At 39.5% G+C, this 13,147-nt stretch overlaps 1 protein-coding gene and 1 long non-coding RNA gene across 3 annotated transcripts in view; both read left to right on the top strand.

Moving 5' to 3' along the window:
- The first annotated feature begins 534 nt into the window (after positions 1-534).
- On the top strand, positions 535-4,887 carry LOC311110145. Of its 2 annotated transcripts, none has more exons than XR_014610681.1 (3): positions 535-716; positions 3,862-4,015; positions 4,789-4,887. It is a non-coding gene; the product is annotated as an uncharacterized lncRNA (long non-coding RNA). The 2 variants fall into 2 exon arrangements; XR_014610682.1 differs by having other exon boundaries at positions 3,829-4,015.
- An 18-nt stretch (positions 4,888-4,905) lies between these two features.
- Positions 4,906-13,147, top strand: part of LOC311110223 (prostaglandin reductase 1-like) — a gene marked incomplete at its 5' end in the record, with an annotated part of 101,392 nt that continues 93,150 nt past the window's right edge. The window contains one exon of the mRNA XM_084188761.1: positions 4,906-4,922. Within this exon, the coding sequence (XP_084044887.1) occupies positions 4,906-4,922 (17 nt within the window). The remainder of the gene's footprint in view (positions 4,923-13,147) is intronic.

Genomic DNA, 13,147 nt, shown 5'->3' with positions numbered 1-13,147 from the left:
GTCGAGAAGCCTTTTGGACCTAGACTTGGCGGTAGCAGAGAGAACAGTCTATGACTAGGGTGGCTGGAGTCTTTGATAATTTTGAGGGTCTTCCTCTGACACCGCCTGGTATAGAGGTACTGGATGGCAGGAAGCTTGGCCCCAGTGATGTACTGGGCCGTACGCACTACCCTCTGTAGTGCCTTGCGGTCGGAGGCCGAGCAGTTGCCATACCAGGCGTACCTAAAAGTATGGATATCATGCTTGTAAACGAATTATAGTGTTACAAAAACATAATAATAGATTGCTTTTTATAAATAATGTTTTGTTGTTGCATTTAACTGCTGAAAATGCTGTTCTGGAGGTCATTTCCTTATTAGGTGACGTCTGAGGTCAGCATGTGGGAGAAGTCTGAGCTCAGGGATGATAGACGAGTTTCCCTCTATTACCAGTTGGGGGGGGGGGGGGGCGTTCAACAGACATGGTAAATACCACCATCCTACTTGGTTATAAACGCACTATTAGGCGCAGCGCGTGCGGTTTGACTGATTCCGCTTTTTCGGTCGGTGAGGAAATATTCGGGTGAAAGGTTAGGCAACGTTATAACTCAAACTCCAGTAACAAAGTCCACAGTTACTTTCCGGACACTGCGACAGATCGATTACTATATCCAATCCTGAGATCCACCGACAAGGCAACTTTCTCCAGCAGTCGTGGGCGACCCTGAACTGAAGCAGGTAAAGTATACAGACATTGCACACTTTTCTACCCTAATGTTCCGTGTTTGTTTAGTCCAAATGTTTATCGAATTTACAAGTTCCGCGTTTAGGAGACGTAGGCCTACACTCATTCAGTCGATTTTGTGGTGGGAAATGTGAACACTGCGTAATTACGCATTTACTAACGGATTTCGTACGAGTGAGGATTCGGCTTAGCTAAAAGTAGGACTCGTCCCAATCCGTTATCTGGCTGCTTGGATGAAATGTTTACCAGCACGCATGTAGCCTACGGGCGGGTTCTTCCGCTCCTCGCCTTTTTGTTGTTGTTGCTGAAGTAGGTATATTCAGCATGTTGACACCTGAGAAACATTGAATTAACAACACATATTGATATCAGTTTAGCATTAAGCATAACGCCTATCATAGAGTAGCTTGGTCGTCTGCTTCAAACCAATAATTAAACTTCAACCACAGACACCGACTATAGGAATACGAGTTGGTTGTATGTAGGCTACAGTAGGCATACAAACACATTTGGGACCAGCCTTGGGTTTTGTAATCTTGTCTGAACAAGTGCATATATTGCATTCCATAAAAGCCAATTCATCACAACTAGATTTCATTCTGAACGGCTGCTTTAGTTCATTGCCGGGGTGTCATTTCTCTGCGTGAAGTGGACGCATTCGAGATCAAAGTCTTTACTGCCACCCATATAGCAACCCATAGCAACACTGTTGCAAAGTATCTGTAATTACGTTTTCTGAAATCAACAGTGGCAGTGCTTGGATGTCTATTCCATTCAATTACCAAATACTTTAATGAAAAACATAGATGGCATTAGTTCATCAGCTTTACACCGTGAAATATAGCTAGGTAAGGAATGTACTTTTTGTTGTTGTTGCTGAAGGATGTCTATTCCGCATGTTGACGCCTGAGAAACATTGAATTAACAACACATATTGATATCAGTTTAGCATTAAGCATAACGGCTAGCATAGAATAGCTTGGTCGTCTGCTTCAAACAAGCGCATATATTTGATCTCAAAACCTGAAGAATAGGCCCAGGATAGCTGGACATAGTTCTTCAGTTTTATGCTGCAGTAATCAGCATATTTAGGTAAAGAAGTAGAATCATTTGAATTACACTACCGGTCAAACGTTTTAGAACACATACTCATTCAAGGGTTTTTCTTTATATTTACTATTTTCTACATTGTAGAATAATAGTGAAGACATCAAAACTATGAAATGACACATATGGAATCATGTAGTAACCAAAAAAGTGTTAAACAAATCAAAATATATTTAAGATTCTTCAAATAGCCACCATTTGCCTTGATGACAGCTTTGCACACTCTTAGCATTCTCTCAACCAGCTTCACCTGGAATGCATTTCCAACAATTTTGAAGGAGTTCCCACATATGCTGAGCATTAGTTGGCTGCTTTTCCTTCACTCTGCGGTCCGACTCATCCCAAACCATCTCAATTTGGTTGAGGTCGGGGGATTGTGGAGGCTAGGTCATCTGATGCAGCACTCCATCACTCTCCTTCTTGGTAAAATAGCCCTTACACAGCCTGGAGGTGTGTTGGGTCATTGTCCTGTTGAAAAACAAAGGATAGTCCCACTAAGCCCAAACCAGATGGGATGCCGTATCGCTGCAGAATGCTGTGGTAGCCATGCTGGTTAAGTGTGCCTTGAATTCTAAATAAATCACAGACAGTGTCACCAGCAAAGCACCCCCACGCCATAACACCTCCTCCTTCATGCTTTACGGTGGGAAATACACATGCAGAGATAATCCGTTCACCCACACTGCGTCACAAAGACATGGTGGTTGGAACCAAAAATCTCAAATTTGGACTCCAGACCAAAGGACACATTTCCACCGGTCTAATGTCCATTGCTCGTGTTTCTTGGCCCAAGCAAGTCTCTTCTTGTTATTGGTGTCCTTTAGTAGTGTTTTTTTTGGCAGCAATTCGACCATGAAGTCCTGATTCACACAGTCTCCTCTGAACAGTTGATGTTGAGATGTGTCTGTTACTTGAACTCTGTGAAGCATTTATTTGGGCTGCAATTTCTGAGGCTGGTAACACTAATGAACTTATCCTCTGCAGCAGAGGTAACTCTGTGTCTTCCATTCCTGTGGCTGTCCTCATGAGAGGCAGTTTCATCATAGCGCTTGATGGTTTTTGTGACTGCAGTTTTTCCGTATTGACTGACCTTCATGTCTTAAAGTAATGATGGACTGTCATTTCTCTTTGCTTATTTGAGCTGTTCTTGCCATAAAATGGACTTGGTCTTTTACCAAATAAGGCTATCTTCTGTATACCCCCACTACCTTGTCACAACACAACTGATTGGCTCAAACGCATTAAGAAGGAAAGAAACGTATTACAAATTGATCAGACCGGAAGGCACTTCTGTTAATTGAAATGCATTCCAGGTGACTACCTCATGAAGCTGGTTGAGAGAATGCCAAGAGTGTGCAAAGCTGTCATCAAAGCAAAGGGTGGCTATTTGAAGAATCTCAAATATAAAATTAAGAAAAACCCTTGAATGAGTAGGTGTTCTAAAACGTTTGACCGGTATTGTACAAGAAGAATACTTTATTGTCCATTATCTTGCAGTAGAGAATGAAAATGTATTTTTGCTCCGAACCCAAAGTAGCTTAATCTGTTTTTATGTCATATCAATAGTTTTCATGACCTGCCCTGAGTAAACATTGGTAAACAATAGTTTTCATGACCTGCCCTGAGTAAACATTGGTAAATAATAGTTTTCATGACCTGCCCTGAGTAGACATTGGTAAACAATAGTTTTCATGACCTGCCCTGAGTAAACATTGGTAAATAATAGTTTTCATGACCTGCCCTGAGTAGACATTGGTAAACAATAGTTTTCATGAGCTGTTCTGAGTAAACATTGGTAAACAATAATTTTCATGACCTTCCCTGAGAAACATTGGTACAAAGTCATTTTCATGACCTGCCCTGTGTAAACATAGATGTGATAGGATGTATTAGGATATGCACAAAGGAATGCAAATATTTACACTGTGATTTCCACCCAAGACACACAACACATGTTCTATATCTCTCTCTCTCTCTCTCTCTCTCTCATACACTCAGACCCCTGTCTCCTCCTCCTCATCTTCCCTCCAGCCAGTCTCTACAGATCTACTGCTTTAGACCAGAGGAGCAGAGCACCATGGTTGTGTCCAAGGCCTGGACGTTACGTCAGCACTTCCAGGGTTTCCCCAAGGCTAGTGACTTCCATCTGAGGGAGGAGACGCTGCCGCAGCCCAGGAATGGACAGGTGAGGATAGGATAGGATAGTCTTTGAAGGGCAATTCCACCACTTTTCAATCTTATTTTTACTATCTGCAGCACAATACCAGTGTCTACATATTTGGAAACAGTGCATTTCTATGTTTTGTAGAAAACATATATAACATTACAAAGTTCTACCCGATGACATCATAAAAAAAAACCCCAGTGGTTTTCCAACACTGAGATTCGCGGTGAAGTGGAGAGCAAGAAAACACCTTACCTCTGGGAAACTCTTTGCAGGTTTTGAAAATCACAGTTTTTTAAACTTTTAATCCTACCCTGTGATGTCACAGAGAATATTTGTTTAGGGACTTCTTATGTTTTTAAGCACAGATCATAGACACACACTGTTTTCATATATGTAGACACTGGATTGATGCTGGAGATATTGAATATGAAGTTGAAAAGTGGCGTAATTACCCTTTAATGTCCCAGAGGGGAAAAATAGTCTTGGACACATAGCCCTACCGGAAATTTCACACAGAATTAACACATCCCTTTTGCAATTCCAACATGTTCCATGGCATGTGAAATGACTTGATAACCTGTGCTTAATACATTTGTACTAGAAACTGGTTATCTGGGCCGAAACAGGGAGGGACTAATCTGAATTTGTCCAATATAAACAATGTGTTTTCTTTGCAAAACGGTAATCACTAATGAATACACCCCTGAACAATGATTCATTTTTGTAAAAAAATATTTTCAGTTGCAAAACGTTTCGCTACGTTGTGCATTAATGAATACACCCCTGTTTAGGTGCTGTTGGAGGCTGTGTTCCTTAGTGTGGACCCCTACATGAGACCCTACAGCCAGACGAAGATGAAGGAGGGAGACGTGATGATTGGGTCACAAGTTGCCAAGTAAGGAAACATTATGGGGGAGAAGGGCATGTGGACTCAAACACACTATAGACTTACTGACACTCATGTTGACACACTATAGACTTACTGACACTCATGTTGACACACTATAGACTTACTGACACTCATGTTGACACACTATATACTTACTGACACTCATGTTGACACACTATAGACTTACTGACACTCATGTTGACACACTATAGACGTACTGACACTCATGTTGACACACTATAGACTCACTGACACTCATGTTGACACACTATAGACTCACTGACACTGATGTTGACACACTATATACTTATTGACACTCATGTTGACACACTATATACTTACTGACACTCATGTTGACACACTATAGACTTACTGACACTCATGTTGACACACTATAGACTCACTGACACTCATGTTGACACACTATAGACTTACTGACACTCATGTTGACACACTATAGACTTACTGACACTCATGTTGACACACTATAGACTCACTGACACTCATGTTGACACACTATAGACTTACTGACACTCATGTTGACACACTATAGACTCACTGACACTCATGTTGACACACTATAGACTTACTGACACTCATGTTGACATACTATAGACTTACTGACACTCATGTTGACACACTAAAGACTTACTGACACTCATGTTGACACACCATAGACTCACTGACACTCATGTTGACACACTATAGACTCACTTACACTCATGTTGACACACTATAGACTTACTGACACTCATGTTGACACACTATAGACTTACTGACACTCATGTTGACACACTATAGACTCACTGACACTCATGTTGACACACTATAAACTCACTGACACTCATGTTGACACACTATAGATTTACTGACACTCATGTTGACACACTATAGACCCAATGACACTGATGTTGACACACTATAGACTCACTGACACTCATGTTGACACACTATAGACTTACTGACACTCATGTTGACACACTATAGACTTACTGACACTCATGTTGACACACTATAGACTTACTGACACTCATGTTGACACACTATAGACTCACTGACACTCATGTTGACACACTATAGACTTACTGACACTCATGTTGACACACTATAGACTCACTGACACTCATGTTGACACACTATAGACTTACTGACACTCATGTTGACATACTATAGACTTACTGACACTCATGTTGACACACTATAGACTCACTGACACTCATGTTGACACACTATAGACTCACTGACACTCATGTTGACACACTATAGACTCACTGACACTCATGTTGACACACTATACACTTACTGACACTCATGTTGACACACTATACACTTACTGACACTCATGTTGACATACTATAGACTTACTGACACTCATGTTGACACACTATAGACTTACTGACACTCATGTTGACACACTATATACTTACTGACACTCATGTTGACACACTATATACTTACTGACACTCATGTTGACACACTATGTACTTACTGACACTCATGTTGACACACTATATACTTACTGACACTCATGTTGACACACTATATACTTACTGACACTCATGTTGACACACTATATACTTACTGACACTCATGTTGACACACTATATACTTACTGACACTCATGTTGACACACTATATACTTACTGACACTCATGTTGACACACTATAGACTCACTGACACTCATGTTGACACACTATAGACTTAGTGACACTCATGTTGACACACTATAGACTTACTGACACTCATGTTGACACACTATAGACTTACTGACACTCATGTTGACACACTATAGACTTACTGACACTCATGTTGACACACTATATACTTACTGACACTCATGTTGACACACTATATACTTACTGACACTCATGTTGACACACTATATACTTACTGACACTCATGTTGACACACTATATACTTACTGACACTCATGTTGACACACTATATACTTACTGACACTCATGTTGACACACTATATTCTTACTGACACTCATGTTGACACACTATAGACTTACTGACACTCATGTTGACACACTATAGACTCACTGACACTCATGTTGACACACTATAGACTTACTGACACTCATGTTGACACACTATAGACTTACTGACACTCATGTTGACACACTATAGACTTACTGACACTCATGTTGACACACTATATACTTACTGACACTCATGTTGAAACACTATAGACTTACTGACACTCATGTTGACACACTATAGACTTACTGACACTCATGTTGACACACTATAGACTTACTGACACTCATGTTGACACACTATAGACTCACTGACACTCATGTTGACACACTATAGACTTACTGACACTCATGTTGACACACTATAGACTTACTGACACTCATGTTGACACACTATATACTCACTGACACTCATGTTGACACACTATAGACTCACTGACACTCATGTTGACACACTATATACTTACTGACACTCATGTTGACACAATATATACTTACTGACACTCATGTTGACACACTATAGACTCACTGACACTCATGTTGACACACTATAGACTTACTGACACTCATGTTGACACACTATATACTTACTGACACTCATGTTGACACACTATAGACTCACTGACACTCATGTTGACACACTATAGACTTACTGACACTCATGTTGACACACTATAGACTTACTGACACTCATGTTGACACACTATAGACTTACTGACACTCATGTTGACACACTATAGACTTACTGACACTCATGTTGACACTCTATAGATTCACTTACACTCATGTTGACACACTATAGACTCACTGACACTCATATTGACACACTATAGACTTACTGAAACTCATGTTGACACTATAGACTCACTGACACTCATATTGACACACTATAGACTCACTGACACTCATATTGACACACTATAGACTTACTGACACTCATGTTGACACACTATAGACTCACTTACACTCATGTTGACACACTAGACTTACTGACACTCATGTTGACACACTATAGACTCACTGACACTCATGTTGACACACTATATACTCACTGACACTCATGTTGACACACTATAGACTTACTGACACTCATGTTGACACACTATAGACTTACTGACACTCATGTTGACACACTATAGACTCACTGACACTGATGTTGACACACTATAGACTTACTGACACTCATGTTGACACACTATAGTCTCACTGACACTGATGTTGACACACTATATACTTATTGACACTCATGTTGACACACTATATACTTACTGACACTCATGTTGACACACTATAGACTTACTGACACTCATGTTGACACACTATAGACTCACTGACACTCATGTTGACACACTATAGACTTACTGACACTCATGTTGACTCACTATAGACTTACTGACACTCATGTTGACACACTATAGACTCACTGACACTCATGTTGACACACTATAGACTTACTGACACTCATGTTGACACACTATAGACTCACTGACACTCATGTTGACACACTATAGACTTACTGACACTCATGTTGACATACTATAGACTTACTGACACTCATGTTGACACACTATAGACTTACTGACACTCATGTTGACACACTATAGACTCACTGACACTCATGTTGACACACTATAGACTCACTTACACTCATGTTGACACACTATAGACTTACTGACACTCATGTTGACACACTATAGACTTAGTGACACTCATGTTGACACACTATAGACTCACTGACACTCATGTTGACACACTATAAACTCACTGACACTCATGTTGACACACTATAGACTTACTGACACTCATGTTGACACACTATAGACTCAATGACACTGATGTTGACACACTATAGACTCACTGACACTCATGTTGACACACTATAGACTTACTGACACTCATGTTGACACACTATAGACTTACTGACACTCATGTTAACACACTATAGACTTACTGACACTCATGTTGACACACTATAGACTTACTGACACTCATGTTGACACACTATAGACTTACTGACACTCATGTTGACACACTATAGACTCACTGACACTCATGTTGACACACTATAGACTTACTGACACTCATGTTGACACACTATATACTTACTGACACTCATGTTGACACACTATATACTTACTGACACTCATGTTGACACACTATATACTTACTGACACTCATGTTGACACTATATACTTACTGACACTCATGTTGACACACTATATACTTACTGACACTCATGTTGACACACTATATACTTACTGACACTCATGTTGACACACTATATACTTACTGACACTCATGTTGACACACTATATACTTACTGACACTCATGTTGACACACTATAGACTTACTGACACTCATGTTGACACACTATAGACTTAGTGACACTCATGTTGACACACTATAGACTTACTGACACTCATGTTGACACACTATAGACTTACTGACACTCATGTTGACACACTATATACTTACTGACACTCATGTTGACACACTATATACTTACTGACACTCATGTTGACACACTATATACTTACTGACACTCATGTTGACACACTATATTCTTACTGACACTCATGTTGACACACTATAGACTTACTGACACTCATGTTGACACACTATAGACTCACTGACACTCATGTTGACACACTATAGACTTACTGACACTCATGTTGACACACTATAGACTTACTGACACTCATGTTGACACACTATAGACTTACTGACACTCATGTTGACACACTATAGACTCACTGACACTCATGTTGACACACTATAAACTCACTGACACTCATGTTGACACACTATAGACTTACTGACACTCATGTTGACACACTATAGACTCAATGACACTGATGTTGACACACTATAGACTCACTGACACTCATGTTGACACACTATAGACTTACTGACACTCATGTTGACACACTATAGACTTACTGACACTCATGTTAACACACTATAGACTTACTGACACTCATGTTGACACACTATAGACTCACTGACACTCATGTTGACACACTATAGACTTACTGACACTCATGTTGACACACTATAGACTCACTGAAACTCATGTTGACACACTATAGACTTACTGACACTCATGTTGACATACTATAGACTTACTGACACTCATGTTGACACACTATAAACTCACTGACACTCATGTTGACACACTATAGACTTACTGACACTCATGTTGACACACTATAGACTCAATGACACTGATGTTGACACACTATAGACTCACTGACACTCATGTTGACACACTATAGACTTACTGACACTCATGTTGACACACTATAGACTTACTGACACTCATGTTAACACACTATAGACTTACTGACACTCATGTTGACACACTATAGACTTACTGACACTCATGTTGACACACTATAGACTTACTGACACTCATGTTGACACACTATAGACTCACTGACACTCATGTTGACACACTATAGACTTACTGACACTCATGTTGACACACTATATACTTACTGACACTCATGTTGACACACTATATACTTACTGACACTCATGTTGACACACTATATACTTACTGACACTCATGTTGACACTATATACTTACTGACACTCATGTTGACACACTATATACTTACTGACACTCATGTTGACACACTATATACTTACTGACACTCATGTTGACACACTATATACTTACTGACACTCATGTTGACACACTATATACTTACTGACACTCATGTTGACACACTATAGACTTACTGACACTCATGTTGACACACTATAGACTTAGTGACACTCATGTTGACACACTATAGACTTACTGACACTCATGTTGACACACTATAGACTTACTGACACTCATGTTGACACACTATATACTTACTGACACTCATGTTGACACACTATATACTTACTGACACTCATGTTGACACACTATATACTTACTGACACTCATGTTGACACACTATATTCTTACTGACACTCATGTTGACACACTATAGACTTACTGACACTCATGTTGACACACTATAGACTCACTGACACTCATGTTGACACACTATAGACTTACTGACACTCATGTTGACACACTATAGACTTACTGACACTCATGTTGACACACTATAGACTTACTGACACTCATGTTGACACACTATAGACTCACTGACACTCATGTTGACACACTATAAACTCACTGACACTCATGTTGACACACTATAGACTTACTGACACTCATGTTGACACACTATAGACTCAATGACACTGATGTTGACACACTATAGACTCACTGACACTCATGTTGACACACTATAGACTTACTGACACTCATGTTGACACACTATAGACTTACTGACACTCATGTTAACACACTATAGACTTACTGACACTCATGTTGACACACTATAGACTCACTGACACTCATGTTGACACACTATAGACTTACTGACACTCATGTTGACACACTATAGACTCACTGAAACTCATGTTGACACACTATAGACTTACTGACACTCATGTTGACATACTATAGACTTACTGACACTCATGTTGACACACTATATACTTACTGACACTCATGTTGACACACTATATACTTACTGACACTCATGTTGACACACTATATACTTACTGACACTCATGTTGACACTATATACTTACTGACACTCATGTTGACACACTATATACTTACTGACACTCATGTTGACACACTATATACTTACTGACACTCATGTTGACACACTATATACTTACTGACACTCATGTTGACACACTATATACTTACTGACACTCATGTTGACACACTATAGACTTACTGACACTCATGTTGACACACTATAGACTTAGTGACACTCATGTTGACACACTATAGACTTACTGACACTCATGTTGACACACTATAGACTTACTGACACTCATGTTGACACACTATATACTTACTGACACTCATGTTGACACACTATATACTTACTGACACTCATGTTGACACACTATATTCTTACTGACACTCATGTTGACACACTATATACTTACTGACACTCATGTTGACACACTATATACTTACTGACACTCATGTTGACACACTATAGACTTACTGACACTCATGTTGACACACTATATACTTACTGACACTCATGTTGACACACTATAGACTCACTGACACTCATGTTGACACACTATAGACTTACTGACACTCATGTTGACACACTATAGACTTACTGACACTCATGTTGACACACTATATACTCACTGACACTCATGTTGACACACTATAGACTCACTGACACTCATGTTGACACACTATAGACTCACTGACACTCATGTTGACACACTATATACTTACTGACACTCATGTTGACACAATATATACTTACTGACACTCATGTTGACACACTATAGACTCACTGACACTCATGTTGACACACTATAGACTTACTGACACTCATGTTGACACACTATAGACTCACTGACACTCATGTTGACACACTATAGACTTACTGACACTCATGTTGACACACTATATACTTACTGACACTCATGTTGACACACTATATACTTACTGACACTCATGTTGACACTATATACTTACTGACACTCATGTTGACACACTATATACTTACTGACACTCATGTTGACACACTATATACTTACTGACACTCATGTTGACACACTATATACTTACTGACACTCATGTTGACACACTATATACTTACTGACACTCATGTTGACACACTATAGACTTACTGACACTCATGTTGACACACTATAGACTTAGTGACACTCATGTTGACACACTATAGACTTACTGACACTCATGTTGACACACTATAGACTTACTGACACTCATGTTGACACACTATATACTTACTGACACTCATGTTGACACACTATATACTTACTGACACTCATGTTGACACACTATATACTTACTGACACTCATGTTGACACACTATATTCTTACTGACACTCATGTTGACACACTATAGACTTACTGACACTCATGTTGACACACTATAGACTCACTGACACTCATGTTGACACACTATAGACTTACTGACACTCATGTTGACACACTATAGACTTACTGACACTCATGTTGACACACTATAGACTTACTGACACTCATGTTGACACACTATAGACTCACTGACACTCATGTTGACACACTATAAACTCACTGACACTCATGTTGACACACTATAGACTTACTGACACTCATGTTGACACACTATAGACTCAATGACACTGATGTTGACACACTATAGACTCACTGACACTCATGTTGACACACTATAGA

The sequence above is a fragment of the Coregonus lavaretus genome, assembly GCF_964263955.1.
Source record: "Coregonus lavaretus genome assembly, contig: SUPER_35_unloc_2, whole genome shotgun sequence".
In the NCBI taxonomy this organism is placed as follows: domain Eukaryota; kingdom Metazoa; phylum Chordata; class Actinopteri; order Salmoniformes; family Salmonidae; genus Coregonus; species Coregonus lavaretus.
This window is presented reverse-complemented; position numbering and strand designations above follow the sequence as displayed.